Source organism: Bactrocera oleae, chromosome 3 (genome assembly GCF_042242935.1).
Source record: "Bactrocera oleae isolate idBacOlea1 chromosome 3, idBacOlea1, whole genome shotgun sequence".
NCBI lineage: Eukaryota > Metazoa > Arthropoda > Insecta > Diptera > Tephritidae > Bactrocera > Bactrocera oleae.
In genome coordinates this window covers 61,755,311-61,779,311 of record NC_091537.1, presented here as the reverse complement: position 1 = coordinate 61,779,311, position 24,001 = coordinate 61,755,311, and the positions used below count along the sequence as shown (strand labels likewise).

The window sequence follows — 24,001 nt, the reverse complement described above, 5'->3', positions numbered from 1 at the left end:
ATAACTGCCAAAGTACAGAGCCGCAACAAAATCCTCAAGTCGCTTGCCGGCAGCTCATGGGGAAAGGACAAAGAAACGTTGTTGGCAACATACAAGGCAATCGGCCGGCCGGTCCTCAATTATGCAGCCGCAATATGGTCGCCTGGATGCAGTGACACGCAGAATAAGAACCTTCAGACTTGTCAGAACACTGCACTCCGGACTATCACGGGGTGCCTCTTGATGTCCCCAATCGAACACCTACATAGCGAGGCCCGTATGCTTCCGGTTAAGGAACATAACGAGCTCCTCTCCAAGCAGTTTCTGCTGGGATGTTTTCGCAGAAACCACCCCTGCAGACGCCTGCTTGCAGCGGAGCAGCCTCCTAGGAACATCAAGAGGTCCTTCCTTGACTACGTCGACGACATCAGACAGCACGTCGACCAGACTTCGGACGCAATTAACTTCAGACAAGCACTGACCGCCATTCACAGTGGAGCCATTAACACCTTCACCGACTCCCTTTCAGTGAATGGCGTAATACGAGTCAAACCACCACCCATTGCAGACACAGAGCTCGAGTTGCCTCGCGAATCTAGAGTGACCCTCGCGCAACTTCGTTCTGGATACTGTAGCAGGTTAAACTCCTACCTATCCAGAATAGACCCTGACATACTAAACACATGTCCTGCATGCAATGAGTCTCCGCATGACACTAACCACCTCTTTGCATGCCCAACAAACCCCACTCATCTAACACCCCTTTCCCTATGGTCCGACCCCGTCGAAACAGCTCGTTTCCTGGGCCTTCCGTTAGATGACCTCGACGACAACGAATCTAGAATTTATCACCCAAACGGGGATTAGATAATCGTTATAACAACAACAACAAGGTTTTTTTGCGCAGAACTCCTTTTTGCGTTGGCGGCCTTCGGCCGCACTTCAAAAAAAATAACCCTGGTCGATCCAACACCGGGGTGTATCAAGGTTTTTTTGCGCAGAACTTATTTTTGCGTTGGCGGCCTTCGGCCGCGCTTCAAAAAAAATAACCCTGGTCGATCCAACACCGGGGTGTACCAAAGTTTTTACGCGCAGAAATTCTTTTTGCGTTGTTTCCTGTATCTAGGGTACAATCTCTCTGTTTATTTTATTTTTCTTCGTTTACAAAATATATTAGTATGGCAACACTGATGTTTTGACATTCACAACCATTTTGTTATTGTCAAAATTAATAAAATTGAAGAATGATTTAAATATTGAAATAAAGCTATTTTGCAGCATCTAATATAAAAAAATTTCTAAAAACGAATTAGTCAAGTGTTAGTGGATATAAAAGTGAAAAATATAAGTGTATAATTCATTTTAAATCGCAAAAATACGTACTTTAAATAGTTGAAATTTTCAACTTTAAACGTAAATATCTCGAAAACTATAAGTTTCCCGCGGCTATATCTATATATATTCTTGATCTGGAGGATCTCCTCTATCCGCCCATACCCATTTTATCCACGAAAGCGTGGGACGTTATTCTAAAGCCGACCCCTAACTAACACTTCACTAATTCGTTTGTACACATTTATTTTACATTATATAGTGCAAAAATAGTTTAATTCAATAATTAAATTATTGTTAAATTCTATTAATTCTGACAATAACAAAACTGTTGCAAATTGTCATATAACCAGTGTTACCTTATCGACATCTTTTGTACTTGAACTGAAAGAAATGAAAACAGATAATACCCCAAATACAGGAATCCAAAACCTAGAAAAAAAACTACTAGAGAGCATTGATGTTAAGGATTATGTTATACCCTCTATGACAATGTTACTTTTTTTGGAGAACTTCTTTTTGGGATGGCGCTTCAAACAAAATAACCCTGGTAGGTCCAACAGCGGGGTGTACCAAGATCTTTTCGCGTAGTACTCCTTTTTGCATTGGCGGCCTTCGGCCGCGCTTCAAAAAAATAACCCTGGTCAGTCCAACACCGGGGTGTACAAAAATTTTTTCGCGCAGAACTTCTTTTGGTGTCGACGGCTGTTGTTGTTGTTGTTATAACGATTATCTAATCCCCGTTTGGGTGATAAATTCTAGATTCGTTGTCGTCGAGGTCATCTAACGGAAGGCCCAGGAAACGAGCTGTTTCGACGGGGTCGGACCATAGGGAAAGGGGTGTTAGATGAGTGGGGTTTGTTGGGCATGCAAAGAGGTGGTTAGTGTCATGCGGAGACTCATTGCATGCAGGACATGTGTTTAGTATGTCAGGGTCTATTCTGGATAGGTAGGAGTTTAACCTGCTACAGTATCCAGAACGAAGTTGCGCGAGGGTCACTCTAGATTCGCGAGGCAACTCGAGCTCTGTGTCTGCAATGGGTGGTGGTTTGACTCGTATTACGCCATTCACTGAAAGGGAGTCGGTGAAGGTGTTAATGGCTCCACTGTGAATGGCGGTCAGTGCTTGTCTGAAGTTAATTGCGTCCGAAGTCTGGTCGACGTGCTGTCTGATGTCGTCGACGTAGTCAAGGAAGGACCTCTTGATGTTCCTAGGAGGCTGCTCCGCTGCAAGCAGGCGTCTGCAGGGGTGGTTTCTGCGAAAACATCCCAGCAGAAACTGCTTGGAGAGGAGCTCGTTATGTTCCTTAACCGGAAGCATACGGGCCTCGCTATGTAGGTGTTCGATTGGGGACATCAAGAGGCACCCCGTGATAGTCCGGAGTGCAGTGTTCTGACAAGTCTGAAGGTTCTTATTCTGCGTGTCACTGCATCCAGGCGACCATATTGCGGCTGCATAATTGAGGACCGGCCGGCCGATTGCCTTGTATGTTGCCAACAACGTTTCTTTGTCCTTTCCCCATGAGCTGCCGGCAAGCGACTTGAGGATTTTGTTGCGGCTCTGTACTTTGGCAGTTATCGCGGTCGTGTGAGGAGTGAAAGAGCACAGACTGTCCAAAGTGACGCCTAAAATTTTAGGGTTATTTACTGTCGGAATTTTTGTGCCATCGACTGAAATGTTCAGGTCCAGTCTGTACTCCTTCGTCCAATTGGTGAAGATGGTCGCTGTGGATTTAGTGGGGGAGAGTGTTAAGTTCCTTGCAGAAAAGAAGCGAGAAAGATCGGAGAGGTAGCCGTTTACTTTTGAACACATGCCATCGATTCCATTGCCCGACGTCAATATCGTACAGTCATCTGCGTACGAGGTCATTGAAATTCCCGCTGGTGGCTGGGGGAGTTTCGAAATGTAGAAATTAAACAGTAGCGGGGAGAGGACACCGCCCTGCGGAACCCCCTGTTTAATTTTCCTGAGTTTGGAGTTTTGACCTCGAAATAGTACGGATGAGTGTCGACCGCTCAGGTAGTTCATGGTCCACCGCTTCAACCCTGGAGGGAGCGTTGATTGTTCCAGGTCCTCAAGTAGCGTTGCGTGATTGACTGTGTCAAAAGCTTTTGACAAGTCCAACGCTACGAGGATCGTCCTCTCGCAGGGTGGCTTCTGGTTCAGGCCATGAACTATCTGGGCGTTTATGACGCTAAGTGCTGTGGTGGTACTGTGCACTTTACGGAAACCATGCTGATGGTCTGCTAGGCTCAAGTGGTGGGTGAATGACGGGAGTAGCAAGGCCTCAAGTGTCTTCACTACTGGGGAAAGGAGAGTTATCGGGCGATAAGACTCCCCTTTGTTGGCGGGTTTCCTAGGTTTCAGTAGTGGGACCACTCTTCCGACTTTCCACACATCGGGTATTTGAAGAGTGGATATCGACAGGTTGAGGACCTTGGTTAGGTAGTTTACTCCCGTTGGGCCTAGATGTTTTAACATCAGCATGTTTATTCCGTCAGGGCCGATGGATTTGGACGATTTCGCCTTTTTGATGACATTCTGAACCTCCTCATCGGTGAAAGTAAGTGGTGCGCAGTCTTTTGGCATTTTGCGCAACCGTCGGGTAACACATCGTTTGGCCTTGTCGGTCGAAGGGTGCAGTATAAACTGCCGGCTAAAGTAGCTCGCGCACTTCTTCGGGTCCGAGGAGGCATGGCCATCGAATTGGATTTCAACCCGATCGTCATGTTTCCTCGGATTTGACAGGGCCTTGACAGTAGTCCAAAGCTTACTCACACCGGTGGAGAGGTTGCAGGACTTCAGGTGCTCTATCCATTTTGTCCGCTTATGATGGTTTACCATTTGCCGAATCTCCAAATTGAGATCCCTTATTCGGGGATCACAGGGATCGGCATGGCGTAAGGTGTCGCGCTCATTTGCTAATACAGCTGCTTCGGCTGGGAAATTAGGGCGGAGTTCCGCTATTCTTCCAGCCGGTATGAAGCGAGCTGTAGCAGCAGCGATCACCTTGCGGAATTGACGCTCGCCAACGATGACGTCCGTAGGAATGGATAGTGCGTTAAAGGTGCTCTCAGTAAATTCTGTGAAGCCGACCCAGTTAGCTTTGTTAAAGTTAACATAGGTGCGGTTATCCACAGAAATAAAGTCAGGAGGTTTCTCGATCGAGATAATTATGGGCAGATGGTCTGATGCAAGAGTTAGCATAGGTCGCCAGGTTATACTATTTATCAGACCACCGCTAGAGATGGTAATATCTGGCGAGCTATTACAGGTGACCATAATTCTGGTGGGGGCTTCGTCATTCATTATGCAGAATGTCGAATCGTCTATCTGTTCCGCCAGCTCCATCCCCCTACGATCGTTTGACAGGCAGGAATGCCAAAGATCGTGATGCGCGTTAAAGTCGCCTAGCACCAGACGGTTTTCACCACGAAGTAGCGCATCTATATTCGGGTGATATCCTGTTGGGCAACATGTAACTGGGGGGATGTATATATTAAATATTTCGAGCTCGACATCGCCTGACCGGACAGCTATTCCCTGACATTCTAGGGTAGTGTCCCTGCGGTCGATGTCAACATCGATTAGACGATATTGCACGGTGTTGTGCAATATGAAGGCTAGGCCTCCACCATTATCTCGCTCGCGATCCTTACGTAAAACGTTGAAACCTGCACAACTCAGAAGATCTAAGCGGCTGTTTAACTTGGTTTCTTGGACCGCAGCTATCGTTACGCGCTCCCGGCTCATAAATGCAACTATCTCCTCGATCTTGCTCTGGAGTCCGTTGCAGTTAAATTGTAAGAGTCGCGTTTGTCGCGGGTGTCCAGTCGTGATCCTGGGGGTGAGTGGGGTGCGTGTAGGTGGTGGTTGTTGCAGCTGTGCTATCCGCATGGGCGGTTGTCGCACTATGGTGTTGGTTGGCGACGCCACTGTTTGTGATTGCGGGGGCAGACTCCCACAGCATGGGGCAACATACGACGCACTCCACTCTCGTGTGGTGCGCAGGCCAGAACACGACAGAAAGTGACACCAGCCAGTACAAGAATTGCACTTGACTGATGTGACATTCCGGCGTATTATGGTCTGACACACGGAACAGACTGTGCGAGGAACCAGGAGTTGCTGTGTGGTTCTCGCACGGGGATTGGAGCTGGATGAAGGTGGGGGGGGGTTGAGGTTGGTCAGATTGGGAGTTGTGCTGTCTTTGTGAGCTCCTTAGGACCGTGGAGGTCCTATTTTGGCCACTCAACTGGAGTGGCAGCGCAGTGCGCGAACATGGTGCAGGTTGCACGGCCGTTGAGGCAGATGTCGCATTATTGCGTTGACAGCATGGGGCCACGTAACTCGTGGTCCACTCCCTGTGTGTCTTAAGGCCCGAGCAGGTCTTAAGATGGCTCCATCCATTGCATGTATTGCACCTAACCGAGGTGGAATTTGGATGGAGCCTTTTTGCGCATACGCAGCAGTAGAATACCTCGGGGCCCGGGTTGGACTCGATGCCAGCACGGGTCAGGAGGATACGGAACAACCCTGCTGCTAGGCGTTGCTCCAGTGACGACAAACTTAATCTAAAACTTACCGATCCAAACAGGGTTAGATCGTCGAAATAACAGCCCTTGGCCGGATAAAATCCGGGTCAATTCCGGTATCGCAGAACCGGCTGTTGTGGGAATTGGTGTCGACGGCCTTCGGCAGCGCTTTAAAAAAAATAGCGCTGGTCAGTTCAACACCGGGGAAGGAAACTAAAAGATTTATTGGTGTCCATCAACATTTATGGTTCCTGTATTTAGGGTATAATCTCTCATTTTATTTTATTTTTCTTCGTTTGCAAAATATATTAGTATGGCAACACTGGTTGTTTGACATTTACAACCCTTTTGTTATCGTCAAAATAAAAAAAATTGAAGAATGATTTAAATATTGAAATAAGCTATTTTTGCATCATATAATGTAAAATAAATGTGTACAAACGAATTAGTAAAGTGTTAGTTTATATAAAGGTGAAAAGTATAAGTGTATAATTCATTTTAAATCGAAAAAACTCGTACTCTAAATATTTGAAATTTTTTAAATGTATATATCTCGAAAACTATAAGTTTCCTGCGGCTATATCTATATATATTCTTGATCTGGAGGATCTCATCTTTCCGCCCATATCCATTTTATCCACTCTCCTTAATCTTCATTTGCTATAACGGATTATAACGGATATTGTTACAACTAAACAAGGTACCGTTTCTTTTTTTTTGTTCGTTTTGTCGTTGAATTGTGCATAAATTTGTAGAGGATAATTGGGTATTTTATTTATTTTGATTGATTTCATTCGGTTGCATATGGCAACACTTATTATCTGTCAACATGGAACCCATTAGTTATTGTGCATATGACGAAATTTGTGTAAAAATAAAATGTTTATTTAAAGCAAATAATAAAGTAATTAATATAAAATAAATATGTAGAAACATTTTAGTAAAGTGTAAGTGTATAATAAGTGCATTGTATAAAAGAAAAATTAACTATGAATCGAGAAATTGTAAGATAAAATTTGTGAAATTTTTAACTTTAAAGTCAAATATCTCGAAAACTATAAGTTTCCGGCAGCTATAATTATATATACTTGTATTCTTAATCTGGAAAATCTCCTCTATCCAACCATACCCCTCTTAAATCTGAAATCGAGGGATGGTATACTAAAGCCGACCCCTTTTATATCGACTAACACTTTACTAATTCGTTTCTACACACTTATTTTATGTTGTTGTAACGGTTATCTAGTCCCCGCTTGGGTGGTAAGCTATAGTTTGGTTGTCGTCGAGGTCCTCTAACGGGAGGCCCAGGAAACGAGCTATTTTGACGGGATCGGACCATAGGGACCATAGGGAAATGGGTGTTAGATGAGTGGGATTCGTTGGGCGTGGAAAGAGGTGATTAGTCTCATGCGGAGACTCATTGCATGCTGTACATATATTGGTTATATCGGGTTCGATTCAGGATAAGTAGAAGTTTAACCTGCTACAGTATCCAGAACGAAGTTGCGCGTGGGTCACTCTAGATTCACGAGTTAACTCGAGCTCTACGTCGGCGATGGCTGGTGGTTTGAGTCCTAGTACACCATTCACTGAGAGGGAGTCGATGAAGGTGTTGATGGCTCCACTGTGAATGGCGGTCAGTGCTTGTCTACAGTTCGTTGCGTTCGAAGTCTGGTCGGCGTACTATTTAATGTCGTCGACGTAATCAAGGAAGGACCTCTTGATATTCCTAGGAGGAGGTTTTGCTTCAAGCAGATGACTACAGGGGTGATATCTACGAAAACATCCCAGCAGTTCCTTATCCGGAAGCATACGGGCCCCACTATGGAGGTGTTCTATTGGGGACATCAAGAGGCATTCCGTGATAGGCCGGAATGCAGTGTTTTGACAAATCTGAAGCTTCTTCGTCTGCACTACATCCAGGCGACCATATTGGAGCAGCCTTATAAGTTGCCAGCAACGTTTCTTTGTCTTTTCCCGAAGAGCTGGCGACAAGGGATTTGAGGATTTTGTTGCGGCTCTGTACTTTGGCAGTTATCGCTGTCGTGTGAGGAGTAAAGGAGCACAGGCTTTCCATCGACTGTAATGTTTAGATCCAGTCTGTACTCCTTCGTCCAGTTTGTGAAAATGGCCGCTGTGGATTTAGTGGAGGAGAAAGGTCGGAGAGATAGCCGTTTACTTTCGAGCACATGCCATCGATTCCATTGCTCGACATCAATATCGTGCAGTCATCAGCGTACTAGGTCAAAGAAATTCCCTCTGGTGGTTGGGGGAATTTCGAGATGTAGAAGTTAAACAGTAACGGGGTGAGGACACCGCCTTCTCTAGAGGGAGCTTGGATTGTTCGATGTCCTCAAGTAGCATTGTGTGGTTGACTGTGTTTAAAGCTTTTGACAAGTCCAACGCTACGCTTTGGTTTAGGCCATAAATTATCTGGGCGTTTATGACGCTTAGTGCTCTGCACTTTTCGGAAGCCATGCTGATGGTCTGCTAAACTCAGGTGGTGAGTGAATGTCGGGAGTAGCAAGGTCTCAAGTGTCTTCACTACTGAGGAAAGGAGAGTTATCGGAAGATAAGACTCCCCTTTGTTGGTGGGCTTCCCAGGTTTCAGTAGTGGAACCACTCTTCCGACTCCACACATCGGGAATTTGAAGAGTGGTCAGCGACAGGTTCAAGACCTTGGTGAGATAGCTTTCATCCCGTCGTGCCTAGGTAGCGCGCGGTCTTTTGGCATTTTGCGCAGCCGTCAGGTAACACATTGTTTGGTCTTGTCAATCGACGGGGGCAGGGTAAATCTGATCTAAAACAACACTGAACAAAAATAACATGACAACTTGACACGAATCACAAGTGATCTGTGAAAAAAAGGCTATTGAAAAAAGAACCTCTGCTTGGATGACCCGTTATATTAATATAAATTATTTATTTCCTCGGCGAACCTTGCATTTTAAATATTTTCAATGCGATGCATGCAAAATAAAACTCATGCAAATTGTGACAGCTCATGCGCGTGAATACGGTGGTCATACATTCAGAAATTTTATACCTTGGCCAAATTAATATAATGGCGTTTACGAAATCAGCCTGTGTTTTTTTTAACATGTTGCTATTTCTCTGGTACTTTTGCTCCTTGTCAATATTTGACTAACTGTAAACTTTGAGATGTGTGTTTATTTATCATTTTTTCTTCAAAAACTACAACCTCACAAAAGAATTTGCATTTAAAGTGTTGCCAAAGTAAGTGTACAAGTTTTTTTTACAAAAGAATGAGATATTTTAATTATCGACAATCGTTAACATCAAAATTGATTTATTGTTAAAATATTTATAAAAATACGAAAAATACATAAGATTGGTTAAAGCTTAAAAGCTGAAATAGTTTAAAAGAAAAGTCCCTCCAAAGTCAAAACATCTGTATGTACAAGTTGTTTTTGGTTCACTGTATGGCTCTTATGTAAGAAAACAATTTTATATTTGTTATAAGTAGAGAGAAAGGAAAAAAGCTTCGAAATTAATTGCAGAAATTATTACCGAGGCCAATTCCGCAACAAATGTGCCAAGACCACCACCCCGAAGATACAATCCATTCAATCGACCAGCTCCTCCCCTGCCAGGCATTAGCAGTAATAATAATGTGTCCTCAGAACCATTCATTAATGGACATTTTGTTTCGTCAAAACAGTGTGCACAAACTTCATCAGGTAAATATATGAACATATATACTAAGAATTATAATAATATTTGAAATAATACTATAACACTTCTAATATGTATAATCAGCCAGTAATAATATTTTGTGTATTATGTATTACTAAAATGGTTCATTTAAAGGTTTAATAAAGGAACAGCTTTCTCACTCTTTTTTGACACGCTAGCATGCTTCAATGCTAGTAAAATGTGTAAAGACATTTTTCGGAATTCATCCAGAAGTTTTAAAGTTTTTCATCGGATTTTCGAATTTTTATTTATTATATACTTACGTGTTGTTACGTGTGTTTAGATAACGAGATTCTTTACAAAAAATACGGAAATTTTTTTTTCTTAAGAGCCACCATTTTGGAGATATAACGCTTTAAAAAGTTGGATAATTTGTAATCCTCATATTTTGCGCACGTTTCCACGCCACCTATGAGGTAGTTTACTTAGCGAGATACGATTTAACGTGGTTTCCCCAGTAGGCCTGTTCCACAGGTCGTCTGTGATTCTATTTGTTTTAAAACTAATGCAAAATAATATATATTTAAATACCTAATAAATTAATTTTAATTACACTCACCGTTCGTAAAATCAGTTGAACAAGGAAAAAAAACGAAGTGAATTTAGGCGGGTGTCCGAACCGAAAAAGATGTGATCGTAGCGAATCGAATACTAAAAAGCGACCGGGATCCTTTTTTTAGTCCCTTATATATCTGTTGCTGTCTTCATGGCGGTGTGAACGTGGTGATGTTGTATTTGTGTGCGTGTTGGTGTATGGTGTAGTGATGTGGAATGTATGGTAAGTAGATGTGGTGAAGTGGATGTGAATTGATGTGGTGTACAGTGTTTTATGGTGAGGGGGGATTGAGTGGTCATTTAGCCAATATCTTTCATAAGGGTTGGTAAAAATGAAGGCCGAGTAATAAAAAAAAAGAAAATTGCTAAATTGATTCGTCGGATACATAGTTTCAAATTTTTCTGCTTCCTCTTCTTTTTCTTCTTCTCGTTCTTCTTCTTATTATCTTCTTCTATTTCACTTTGATTCCCCAATAGCGATTACTCATCGGTATCATAGGGTGGTGTTTCACAATAGAGCACGACCGACCGTCCAACTTTTTTGCAACCACATTTGGCATACAGTTGCAAAATATCGTAAGAAGACGTTGTTTTGGTGCTGGTGGAAGTAAAGTTTGAACTGGCTCTACTGTGTTGTCGACCAACTTCCAACCCCAGTCTCTAGGGTCCAGCTGATTACCAAGCCACACTTGAACTTGATAATATATTCTAAACAGATGTTGATAAGCAGCTACTGAGGTTGGAGAAAGACAAGCTAATTGAACTTGTTTTTTACTACGCGTGTTAACGAAACACACGTATCGCAACTTATCTGAACAAGTAGTTTATACCAAGGTTACACTGGCGTATAAATCTAGGGACTGAGTTTCATTATACCTGAGATTCTCATAATTTAATTTATAATTTACATAGGCAAGTTAAAATCACCAATAGCAAACTAATTTTGGTTATTTAACAGCTTCAGTGATGTTTATACCTGGAAACGTGTGCAAAATATGGTTAAAAATTATCCAACTTTTTAAAGCGTTATATCTCCAAAATGGTGGCTCTTAGGAAAAAAAACGATACAGTTTTTGTAGAAAATTTTGTGATCTACAGTTTTGTTCTGAGGTAATTATACGAAAAAACTCGAGGTTTTGCTGAAAATCGGACACCGGAATGATGAGGACTTTTGAGATTTCTTTTATAATTATGTTTTGAGCAATTTTGCCAATTTCATTTTCACTACTTTAATTTCCACATATTTTTCAAAATAAATTCCCAGTGGAAATCAGTGTTCTGAAAAACGAATTCACAAGAAAATATTCGGTTATTATTCACTTCAAATCAATTGTGTGAATTTGGTGTGCGCACATGTAAGTAAATTTAAGTGCTAAAATTATGCAGAAAAATATTTAAAATAGTATAGGTATTTTCATATTAAAAGTAATTGTTAATTATTAAAGGGGAAAACATGAAAACGTAGAGCAAGGAGCAATTATTATTATTCGATTTGTGGAAGCTCATAGACACATGACACAAAAATAAAGTCGATGCGGAATCAGTTACCGAGATTAATGTGAAAAGTGTTTTTTTTTTAAAGATGTGGTTTTCAAGAATAAATAAAGCGCTAATATAATTAACTATTATGGCGAAGAATTAGCTTTATTATGAAGATAAGGGTTTGCCATTATGTTTCGTCCGCCGCGGCTGGCTCGAATAAATTCCAGCCGAAAAGTCCAATTTTCGACCACTTTCCTTTCTCAAAATCTTAAAGGGGATTGGTACAGCTTAAATTGTTGCGCGCGATAGCGGATGAACTCATTCGGGTCTTCTTCGATACTCTGCTCTACGGGGTCCCTGAGGGGACGAAAATAACAAATTTCTGGTACACGCGTTTTGGAATTGAATTTAATTTCCACTTTCACTCGAATTCCAGAATTTGCGTGGATGTGTTCGGTTTACGTGTTGGTAACATGAGAAAGCGTAAGCTTTGCAATCCGCTTAGTTGCCTAAAATTAGAGGAACAGAATAGGGTGCGTTCGTGATTCTATTATATAAGGTTGTGTCGATAGCCCAAAAAACAGTAATTTGTCAAAAGTCTCTTAAAATGTTGTTGTTATAACGATTATCTAATCCCCGTTTGGGTGATAAATTCTAGACTCGTTGTCGTCGAGGTCATCTAACGGAAGGCCCAGGAAACGAGCTGTTTCGACGGGGTCGGACCATAGGGAAAGGGGTGTTAGATGAGTGGGGTTTGTTGGGCATGCAAAGAGGTGGTTAGTGTCATGCGGAGACTCATTGCATGCAGGACATGTGTTTAGTATGTCAGGGTCTATTCTGGATAGGTAGGAGTTTAACCTGCTACAGTATCCAGAACGAAGTTGCGCGAGGGTCACTCTAGATTCGCGAGGCAACTCGAGCTCTGTGTCTGCAATGGGTGGTGGTTTGACTCGTATTACGCCATTCACTGAAAGGGAGTCGGTGAAGGTGTTAATGGCTCCACTGTGAATGGCGGTCAGTGCTTGTCTGAAGTTAATTGCGTCCGAAGTCTGGTCGACGTGCTGTCTGATGTCGTCGACGTAGTCAAGGAAGGACCTCTTGATGTTCCTAGGAGGCTGCTCCGCTGCAAGCAGGCGTCTGCAGGGGTGGTTTCTGCGAAAACATCCCAGCAGAAACTGCTTGGAGAGGAGCTCGTTATGTTCCTTAACCGGAAGCATACGGGCCTCGCTATGTAGGTGTTCGATTGGGGACATCAAGAGGCACCCCGTGATAGTCCGGAGTGCAGTGTTCTGACAAGTCTGAAGGTTCTTATTCTGCGTGTCACTGCATCCAGGCGACCATATTGCGGCTGCATAATTGAGGACCGGCCGGCCGATTGCCTTGTATGTTGCCAACAACGTTTCTTTGTCCTTTCCCCATGAGCTGCCGGCAAGCGACTTGAGGATTTTGTTGCGGCTCTGTACTTTGGCAGTTATCGCGGTCGTGTGAGGAGTGAAAGAGCACAGACTGTCCAAAGTGACGCCTAAAATTTTAGGGTTATTTACTGTCGGAATTTTTGTGCCATCGACTGAAATGTTCAGGTCCAGTCTGTACTCCTTCGTCCAATTGGTGAAGATGGTCGCTGTGGATTTAGTGGGGGAGAGTGTTAAGTTCCTTGCAGAAAAGAAGCGAGAAAGATCGGAGAGGTAGCCGTTTACTTTTGAACACATGCCATCGATTCCATTGCCCGACGTCAATATCGTACAGTCATCTGCGTTCGAGGTCATTGAAATTCCCGCTGGTGGCTGGGGGAGTTTCGAAATGTAGAAATTAAACAGTAGCGGGGAGAGGACACCGCCCTGCGGAACCCCCTGTTTAATTTTCCTGAGTTTGGAGTTTTGACCTCGAAATAGTACGGATGAGTGTCGACCGCTCAGGTAGTTCATGGTCCACCGCTTCAACCCTGGAGGGAGCGTTGATTGTTCCAGGTCCTCAAGTAGCGTTGCGTGATTGACTGTGTCAAAAGCTTTTGACAAGTCCAACGCTACGAGGATCGTCCTCTCGCAGGGTGGCTTCTGGTTCAGGCCATGAACTATCTGGGCGTTTATGACGCTAAGTGCTGTGGTGGTACTGTGCACTTTACGGAAACCATGCTGATGGTCTGCTAGGCTCAGGTGGTGGGTGAATGACGGGAGTAGCAAGGCCTCAAGTGTCTTCACTACTGGGGAAAGGAGAGTTATCGGGCGATAAGACTCCCCTTTGTTGGCGGGTTTCCTAGGTTTCAGTAGTGGGACCACTCTTCCGACTTTCCACACATCGGGTATTTGAAGAGTGGATATCGACAGGTTGAGGACCTTGGTTAGGTAGTTTACTCCCGTTGGGCCTAGATGTTTTAACATCAGCATGTTTATTCCGTCAGGGCCGATGGATTTGGACGATTTCGCCTTTTTGATGACATTCTGAACCTCCTCATCGGTGAAAGTAAGTGGTGCGCAGTCTTTTGGCATTTTGCGCAACCGTCGGGTAACACATCGTTTGGCCTTGTCGGTCGAAGGGTGCAGTATAAACTGCCGGCTAAAGTAGCTCGCGCACTTCTTCGGGTCCGAGGAGGCATGGCCATCGAATTGGATTTCAACCCGATCGTCATGTTTCCTCGGATTTGACAGGGCCTTGACAGTAGTCCAAAGCTTACTCACACCGGTGGAGAGGTTGCAGGACTTCAGGTGCTCTATCCATTTTGTCCGCTTATGATGGTTTACCATTTGCCGAATCTCCAAATTGAGATCCCTTATTCGGGGATCACAGGGATCGGCATGGCGTAAGGTGTCGCGCTCATTTGCTAATACAGCTGCTTCGGCTGGGAAATTAGGGCGGAGTTCCGCTATTCTTCCAGCCGGTATGAAGCGAGCTGTAGCAGCAGCGATCACCTTGCGGAATTGACGCTCGCCAACGATGACGTCCGTAGGAATGGATAGTGCGTTGAAGGTGCTCTCAGTAAATTCTGTGAAGCCGACCCAGTTAGCTTTGTTAAAGTTAACATAGGTGCGGTTATCCACAGAAATAAAGTCAGGAGGTTTCTCGATCGAGATAATTATGGGCAGATGGTCTGATGCAAGAGTTAGCATAGGTCGCCAGGTTATACTATTTATCAGACCACCGCTAGAGATGGTAATATCTGGCGAGCTATTACAGGTGACCATAATTCTGGTGGGGGCTTCGTCATTCATTATGCAGAATGTCGAATCGTCTATCTGTTCCGCCAGCTCCATCCCCCTACGATCGTTTGACAGGCAGGAATGCCAAAGATCGTGATGCGCGTTAAAGTCGCCTAGCACCAGACGGTTTTCACCACGAAGTAGCGCATCTATATTCGGGTGATATCCTGTTGGGCAACATGTAACTGGGGGGATGTATATATTAAATATTTCGAGCTCGACATCGCCTGACCGGACAGCTATTCCCTGACATTCTAGGGTAGTGTCCCTGCGGTCGATGTCAACATCGATTAGACGATATTGCACGGTGTTGTGCAATATGAAGGCTAGGCCTCCCCCATTATCTCGCTCGCGATCCTTACGTAAAACGTTGAAACCTGCACAACTCAGAAGATCTGAGCGGCTGTTTAACTTGGTTTCTTGGACCGCAGCTATCGTTACGCGCTCCCGGCTCATAAATGCAACTATCTCCTCGATCTTGCTCTGGAGTCCGTTGCAGTTAAATTGTAAGAGTCGCGTTTGTCGCGGGTGTCCAGTCGTGATCCTGGGGGTGAGTGGAACAGACTGTGCGAGGAACCAGGAGTTGCTGTGTGGTTCTCGCACGGGGATTGGAGCTGGATGAAGGTGGGGGGGGGGAGGTTGGTCAGATTGGGAGTTGTGCTGTCTTTGTGAGCTCCTTAGGACCGTGGAGGTCCTATTTTGGCCACTCAACTGGAGTGGCAGCGCAGTGCGCGAACATGGTGCAGGTTGCACGGCCGTTGAGGCAGATGTCGCATTATTGCGTTGACAGCATGGGGCCACGTAACTCGTGGTCCACTCCCTGTGTGTCTTAAGGCCCGAGCAGGTCTTAAGATGGCTCCATCCATTGCATGTATTGCACCTAACCGAGGTGGAATTTGGATGGAGCCTTTTTGCGCATACGCAGCAGTAGAATACCTCGGGGCCCGGGTTGGACTCGATGCCAGCACGGGTCAGGAGGATACGGAACAACCCTGCTGCTAGGCGTTGCTCCAGTGACGACAAACTTAATCTAAAACTTACCGATCCAAACAGGGTTAGATCGTCGAAATAACAGCCCTTGGCCGGATAAAATCCGGGTCAATTCCGGTATCGCAGAACCGGCTGTTGTGGGAATTGGTGTCGACGGCCTTCGGCAGCGCTTTAAAAAAAATAGCGCTGGTCAGTTCAACACCGGGGAAGGAAACTAAAAGATTTATTGGTGTCCATCAACATTTATGGTTCCTGTATTTAGGGTATAATCTCTCATTTTATTTTATTTTTCTTCGTTTGCAAAATATATTAGTATGGCAACACTGGTTGTTTGACATTTACAACCCTTTTGTTATCGTCAAAATAAAAAAAATTGAAGAATGATTTAAATATTGAAATAAGCTATTTTTGCATCATATAATGTAAAATAAATGTGTACAAACGAATTAGTAAAGTGTTAGTTTATATAAAGGTGAAAAGTATAAGTGTATAATTCATTTTAAATCGAAAAAACTCGTACTCTAAATAGTTGAAATTTTTTAAATGTATATATCTCGAAAACTATAAGTTTCCTGCGGCTATATCTATATATATTCTTGATCTGGAGGATCTCATCTTTCCGCCCATATCCATTTTATCCACTCTCCTTAATCTTCATTTTCTATAACGGATTATAACGGATATTGTTACAACTAAACAAGGTACCGTTTCTTTTTTTTTTGTTCGTTTTGTCGTTGAATTGTGCATAAATTTGTAGAGGATAATTGGGTATTTTATTTATTTTGATTGATTTCATTCGGTTGCATATGGCAACACTTATTATCTGTCAACATGGAACCCATTAGTTATTGTGCATATGACGAAATTTGTGTAAAAATAAAATGTTTATTTAAAGCAAATAATAAAGTAATTAATATAAAATAAATATGTAGAAACATTTTAGTAAAGTGTAAGTGTATAATAAGTGCATTGTATAAAAGAAAAATTAACTATGAATCGAGAAATTGTAAGATAAAATTTGTGAAATTTTTAACTTTAAAGTCAAATATCTCGAAAACTATAAGTTTCCGGCAGCTATAATTATATATACTTGTATTCTTAGTCTGGAAAATCTCCTCTATCCAACCATACCCCTCTTAAATCTGAAATCGAGGGATGGTATACTAAAGCCGACCCCTTTTATATCGACTAACACTTTACTAATTCGTTTCTACACACTTATTTTATGTTGTTGTAACGGTTATCTAGTCCCCGCTTGGGTGGTAAGCTATAGTTTGGTTGTCGTCGAGGTCCTCTAACGGGAGGCCCAGGAAACGAGCTATTTTGACGGGATCGGACCATAGGGACCATAGGGAAATGGGTGTTAGATGAGTGGGATTCGTTGGGCGTGGAAAGGGGTGATTAGTCTCATGCGGAGACTCATTGCATGCTGTACATATATTGGTTATATCGGGTTCGATTCAGGATAAGTAGAAGTTTAACCTGCTACAGTATCCAGAACGAAGTTGCGCGTGGGTCACTCTAGATTCACGAGTTAACTCGAGCTCTACGTCGGCGATGGCTGGTGGTTTGAGTCCTAGTACACCATTCACTGAGAGGGAGTCGATGAAGGTGTTGATGGCTCCACTGTGAATGGCGGTCAGTGCTTGTCTACAGTTCGTTGCGTTCGAAGTCTGGTCGGCGTACTATTTAATGTCGTCGACGTAATCAAGGAAGGACCTCTTGATATTCCTAGGAGGAGGTTTTGCTTCAAGCAGATGACTACAGGGGTGATATCTACGAAAACATCCCAGCAGTTCCTTATCCGGAAGCATACGGGCCCCACTATGGAGGTGTTCTATTGGGGACATCAAGAGGCATTCCGTGATAGGCCGGAATGCAGTGTTTTGACAAATCTGAAGCTTCTTCGTCTGCACTACATCCAGGCGACCATATTGGAGCAGCCTTATAAGTTGCCAGCAACGTTTCTTTGTCTTTTCCCGAAGAGCTGGCGACAAGGGATTTGAGGATTTTGTTGCGGCTCTGTACTTTGGCAGTTATCGCTGTCGTGTGAGGAGTAAAGGAGCACAGGCTTTCCATCGACTGTAATGTTTAGATCCAGTCTGTACTCCTTCGTCCAGTTTGTGAAAATGGCCGCTGTGGATTTAGTGGAGGAGAAAGGTCGGAGAGATAGCCGTTTACTTTCGAGCACATGCCATCGATTCCATTGCTCGACATCAATATCGTGCAGTCATCAGCGTACTAGGTCAAAGAAATTCCCTCTGGTGGTTGGGGGAATTTCGAGATGTAGAAGTTAAACAGTAACGGGGTGAGGACACCGCCTTCTCTAGAGGGAGCTTGGATTGTTCGATGTCCTCAAGTAGCATTGTGTGGTTGACTGTGTTTAAAGCTTTTGACAAGTCCAACGCTACGCTTTGGTTTAGGCCATAAATTATCTGGGCGTTTATGACGCTTAGTGCTCTGCACTTTTCGGAAGCCATGCTGATGGTCTGCTAAACTCAGGTGGTGAGTGAATGTCGGGAGTAGCAAGGTCTCAAGTGTCTTCACTACTGAGGAAAGGAGAGTTATCGGAAGATAAGACTCCCCTTTGTTGGTGGGCTTCCCAGGTTTCAGTAGTGGAACCACTCTTCCGACTCCACACATCGGGAATTTGAAGAGTGGTCAGCGACAGGTTCAAGACCTTGGTGAGATAGCTTTCATCCCGTCGTGCCTAGGTAGCGCGCGGTCTTTTGGCATTTTGCGCAGCCGTCAGGTAACACATTGTTTGGTCTTGTCAATCGACGGGGGCAGGGTAAATCTGATCTAAAACAACACTGAACAAAAATAACATGACAACTTGACACGAATCACAAGTGATCTGTGAAAAAAAGGCTATTGAAAAAAGAACCTCTGCTTGGATGACCCGTTATATTAATATAAATTATTTATTTCCTCGGCGAACCTTGCATTTTAAATATTTTCAATGCGATGCATGCAAAATAAAACTCATGCAAATTGTGACAGCTCATGCGCGTGAATACGGTGGTCATACATTCAGAAATTTTATACCTTGGCCAAATTAATATAATGGCGTTTACGAAATCAGCCTGTGTTTTTTTTAACATGTTGCTATTTCTCTGGTACTTTTGCTCCTTGTCAATATTTGACTAACTGTAAACTTTGAGATGTGTGTTTATTTATCATTTTTTCTTCAAAAACTACAACCTCACAAAAGAATTTGCATTTAAAGTGTTGCCAAAGTAAGTGTACAAGTTTTTTTTACAAAAGAATGAGATATTTTAATTATCGACAATCGTTAACATCAAAATTGATTTATTGTTAAAATATTTATAAAAATACGAAAAATACATAAGATTGGTTAAAGCTTAAAAGCTGAAATAGTTTAAAAGAAAAGTCCCTCCAAAGTCAAAACATCTGTATGTACAAGTTGTTTTTGGTTCACTGTATGGCTCTTATGTAAGAAAACAATTTTATATTTGTTATAAGTAGAGAGAAAGGAAAAAAGCTTCGAAATTAATTGCAGAAATTATTACCGAGGCCAATTCCGCAACAAATGTGCCAAGACCACCACCCCGAAGATACAATCCATTCAATCGACCAGCTCCTCCCCTGCCAGGCATTAGCAGTAATAATAATGTGTCCTCAGAACCATTCATTAATGGACATTTTGTTTCGTCAAAACAGTGTGCACAAACTTCATCAGGTAAATATATGAACATATATACTAAGAATTATAATAATATTTGAAATAATACTATAACACTTCTAATATGTATAATCAGCCAGTAATAATATTTTGTGTATTATGTATTACTAAAATGGTTCATTTAAAGGTTTAATAAAGGAACAGCTTTCTCACTCTTTTTTGACACGCTAGCATGCTTCAATGCTAGTAAAATGTGTAAAGACATTTTTCGGAATTCATCCAGAAGTTTTAAAGTTTTTCATCGGATTTTCGAATTTTTATTTATTATATACTTACGTGTTGTTACGTGTGTTTAGATAACGAGATTCTTTACAAAAAATACGGAAATTTTTTTTTCTTAAGAGCCACCATTTTGGAGATATAACGCTTTAAAAAGTTGGATAATTTGTAATCCTCATATTTTGCGCACGTTTCCACGCCACCTATGAGGTAGTTTACTTAGCGAGATACGATTTAACGTGGTTTCCCCAGTAGGCCTGTTCCACAGGTCGTCTGTGATTCTATTTGTTTTAAAACTAATGCAAAATAATATATATTTAAATACCTAATAAATTAATTTTAATTACACTCACCGTTCGTAAAATCAGTTGAACAAGGAAAAAAAACGAAGTGAATTTAGGCGGGTGTCCGAACCGAAAAAGATGTGATCGTAGCGAATCGAATACTAAAAAGCGACCGGGATCCTTTTTTTAGTCCCTTATATATCTGTTGCTGTCTTCATGGCGGTGTGAACGTGGTGATGTTGTATTTGTGTGCGTGTTGGTGTATGGTGTAGTGATGTGGAATGTATGGTAAGTAGATGTGGTGAAGTGGATGTGAATTGATGTGGTGTACAGTGTTTTATGGTGAGGGGGGATTGAGTGGTCATTTAGCCAATATCTTTCATAAGGGTTGGTAAAAATGAAGGCCGAGTAATAAAAAAAAAGAAAATTGCTAAATTGATTCGTCGGATACATAGTTTCAAATTTTTCTGCTTCCTCTTCTTTTTCTTCTTCTCGTTCTTCTTCTTATTATCTTCTTCTATTTCACTTTGATTCCCCAATAGCGATTACTCATCGGTATCATAGGGTGGTGTTTCACAATAGAGCACGACCGACCGTGATAAGGTGTGCATGCCACGGAACAAAACAGTCCAACTTTTTTGCAACCACATTTGGCATACAGTTGCAAAATATCGTAAGAAGACGTTGTTTTGGTGCTGGTGGAAGTAAAGTTTGAACTGGCTCTACTGTGTTGTCGACCAACTTCCAACCCCAGTCTCTAGGGTCCAGCTGATTACCAAGCCACACTTGAACTTGATAATATATTCTAAACAGATGTTGATAAGCAGCTACTGAGGTTGGAGAAAGACAAGCTAATTGAACTTGTTTTTTACTACGCGTGTTAACGAAACACACGTATCGCAACTTATCTGAACAAGTAGTTTATACCAAGGTTACACTGGCGTATAAATTTAGGGACTGAGTTTCATTATACCTGAGATTCTCATAATTTAATTTATAATTTACATAGGCAAGTTAAAATCACCAATAGCAAACTAATTTTGGTTATTTAACAGCTTCAGTGATGTTTATACCTGGAAACGTGTGCAAAATATGGTTAAAAATTATCCAACTTTTTAAAGCGTTATATCTCCAAAATGGTGCCTCTTAGGAAAAAAAACGATACAGTTTTTGTAGAAAATTTTGTGATCTACAGTTTTGTTCTGAGGTAATTATACGAAAAAACTCGAGGTTTTGCTGAAAATCGGACACCGGAATGATGAGCACTTTTGAGATTTCTTTTATAATTATGTTTTGAGCAATTTTGCCAATTTCATTTTCACTACTTTAATTTCCACATATTTTTCAAAATAAATTCCCAGTGGAAATCAGTGTTCTGAAAAACGAATTCACAAGAAAATATTCGGTTATTATTCACTTCAAATCAATTGTGTGAATTTGGTGTGCGCACATGTAAGTAAATTTAAGTGCTAAAATTATGCAGAAAAATATTTAAAATAGTATAGGTATTTTCATATTAAAAGTAATTGTTAATTATTAAAGGGGAAAACATGAAAACGTAGAGCAAGGAGCAATTATTATTATTCGATTTGTGGAAGCTCATAGACACATGACACAAAAATAAAGTCGATGCGGAATCAGTTACCGAGATTAATGTGAAAAGTGTTTTTTTTTAAAGATGTGGTTTTCAAGAATAAATAAAGCGCTAATATAATTAACTATTATGGCGAAGAATTAGCTTTATTATGAAGATAAGGGTTTGCCATTATGTTTCGTCCGCGGCGGCTGGCTCGAATAAATTCCAGCCGAAAAGTCCAATTTTCGACCACTTTCCTTTCTCAAAATCTTAAAGGGGATTGGTACAGCTTAAATTGTTGCGCGCGATAGCGGATGAACTCATTCGGGTCTTCTTCGATACTCTGCTCTACGGGGTCCCTGAGGGGACGAAAATAACAAATTTCTGGTACACGCGTTTTGGAATTGAATTTAATTTCCACTTTCACTCGAATTCCAGAATTTGCGTGGATGTGTTCGGTTTACGTGTTGGTAACATGAGAAAGCGTAAGCTTTGCAATCCGCTTAGTTGCCTAAAATTAGAGGAACAGAATAGGGTGCGTTCGTGATTCTATTATATAAGGTTGTGTCGATAGCCCAAAAAACAGTAATTTGTCAAAAGTCTCTTAAAATGTTGTTGTTGTAACGGTTATCTAGTCCCCGCTTGGATGATAAGTGATAGTTTGGTTGTCGTTGAGGTCATCTAACGGAAGGCCCAAGAAACAGGCTGTTTCGACGGGGTCGGACCATAGGGAAAAGGGTGTTAGATGAATTGGGTTTGTTGGGCATGCAAAGAGGTGGTTAGTATCATGCGGAGCCTAATTGCACGCAGGACATATGTTTGGAATGTCGGGGTTTATTCTGGATAGGTAGGAGTTTAACCTGCTACAATATCCGGAACGAAGTTGCGCGAGAGTTACTCTGGTTTCGCGAGATAACTCAAGCTCTACGTCTGCTATGGGTGGTGGTTTGACTCCTAGTACGCCATTTATTGAGAAGGAGTCGATGAAGGTGTTAATGGCTCCACTGTGAATGGCGGTCAGTGCTTGTCAGTAGTTTGTTGCGTGCGAAGTCCGGTCGGCGTACTGTCTGATGTCGTCGACGTAATCAAGGAATGACCTTTTGATTTTCCTAGGAGGCGGTTTCGCTTCAAGCAGACGATTTCTACGAAAACCCCCAGCAGAAACTGCTTGGAGAGGAGCTCGTTACGTTTCTTAACCGGAAGCATAAGGGCCTCAGTGCAGGTGTTCTATTGGGGACATCAAGAGGCATCCCGTGATAGTCCGGAGTGCAGTGCTCTGACAAGTCTGAAGCTTCTACGTCTGCATTGAACTACATCCAGGCGACCATATTAGTGATGTATATTTTAGGACCGGCTGGCCGACTGCCTTGTATGTTGCCAATAACGTTTCTTTGTCTCTTCCCCAAGAGCTTCCGGCAAGCGATTTGAGGATTTTGTTGAGGCTCTGTACTTTGGCAGTTATCACGGTCGTGTGCGGAGTGAAGGAGCACAGACTGTCCAATATTACGCCTAAAATTTTAGGGTTATTAACTGTCGGAATTCTTGTGCCATCGACTGAAATGTTCATTTCCAGTCTGTATTCTTTCGCCCAATTTGTGAAAATAGTCACTGTGGATTTAGTGGGGAAGAGTGTCAGACTCCTTGCAGAAAAGAAGCGAGAAAGGCCGGAGAAGTAGCTGTTTACTTTTGAGCACCTGCTATCGATTCCATTGCCCGACGTCAATATCATGCAGTCATCAGCGAACGAGGTCACGGAAATTCCCGCTTGTGGGTGGGGGGAGTTTCGAAATGTAGAAATTAAACTGTAGTGGGGAGAGAACACCGCCCTGCGGAACCCCCTGTTTAATTCTTCTAAGTTTAGAGTTTTGGCCTCGAAACAGCACGGATGAATGCCGACTGCTCAGGTAGTTCATGGTCCACCGCTTCAGCCCTGGAGGGAGCGTTGATTGTTCTAGATCCTCAAGTAGCATTGTGTGATTGACTGTGCCTAAAGCTTTTGACAAGTCCAACGCTACGAGGATCGTCCTCTCGCATGGTGGCTTTTGGTTTAGGCCATGAATTATCTGGGCGTTTATGACGCTTAGTGCTCTACACTTGGAAGCCATGCTGATGGTCTGCTAAACTCAGGTGGTGAGTGAATGTCGCGAGTAGCAAGGCCTCAAGTGTCTTTTCTTTGTTGGAAGGTCTTGTCCCTTTGTTGGAAGGTTTCCCAGGTTTTTAGTAGTGGGACCTATCTTCCGACTTTCCACACATCGGGTATTTGAAGAATGGACATCGACAAGTTGAGGACCTTGGTGCGGTAGCTTACTCCCTTCGAGCCTAGATGTTTTAGCATCAGCATGCTTATTCCGTCAGGGCCAATGGATTTAGACGATTTGGTCTTTTTGATGACACTCTGAACCTCCCCATCGGTGAAAGTAAGTGGTGCGCA

At 42.6% G+C, this 24,001-nt stretch overlaps 1 protein-coding gene, 2 long non-coding RNA genes and 1 pseudogene across 6 annotated transcripts in view; 1 reads left to right on the top strand and 3 right to left on the bottom strand.

Moving 5' to 3' along the window:
* Window positions 1–24,001, top strand: part of IPIP (Inositol phosphatase interacting protein) — a 39,501-nt gene that overhangs the window by 4,131 nt on the left and 11,369 nt on the right. Inside the window, exon 3 of one of the 2 annotated variants that reach the window (XM_070106726.1) lies at window positions 9,369–9,607. The exons of the other annotated variant lie outside the window; for it this stretch is intronic. Coding sequence (XP_069962827.1) covers window positions 9,369–9,592 — 224 coding nt within the window. The 3' untranslated portion in view covers window positions 9,593–9,607. Of the gene's footprint in view, window positions 1–9,368; window positions 9,608–24,001 lie in introns of those variants that run through there. 2 annotated transcript variants of the gene reach the window in all.
* On the bottom strand, window positions 9,104–10,553 carry LOC118683380 (uncharacterized). 2 transcript variants are annotated; one of them, XR_011395410.1, is made up of 4 exons: window positions 10,124–10,553; window positions 9,828–10,066; window positions 9,379–9,539; window positions 9,104–9,296 (listed from the first exon to the last, which is right to left on the bottom strand). It is a non-coding gene; the product is annotated as an uncharacterized lncRNA (long non-coding RNA). The 2 variants fall into 2 exon arrangements; XR_004979212.2 differs by having other exon boundaries at window positions 9,379–9,569; window positions 10,124–10,551.
* On the bottom strand, window positions 19,041–20,633 carry LOC138856258 (uncharacterized). Of its 2 annotated transcripts, none has more exons than XR_011395412.1 (3): window positions 20,064–20,633; window positions 19,319–20,006; window positions 19,041–19,236 (listed from the first exon to the last, which is right to left on the bottom strand). It is a non-coding gene; the product is annotated as an uncharacterized lncRNA (long non-coding RNA). The 2 variants fall into 2 exon arrangements; XR_011395411.1 differs by having other exon boundaries at window positions 19,043–19,509; window positions 19,768–20,006; window positions 20,064–20,623.
* LOC138856257 (uncharacterized) lies at window positions 22,178–23,314 on the bottom strand (annotated as a pseudogene).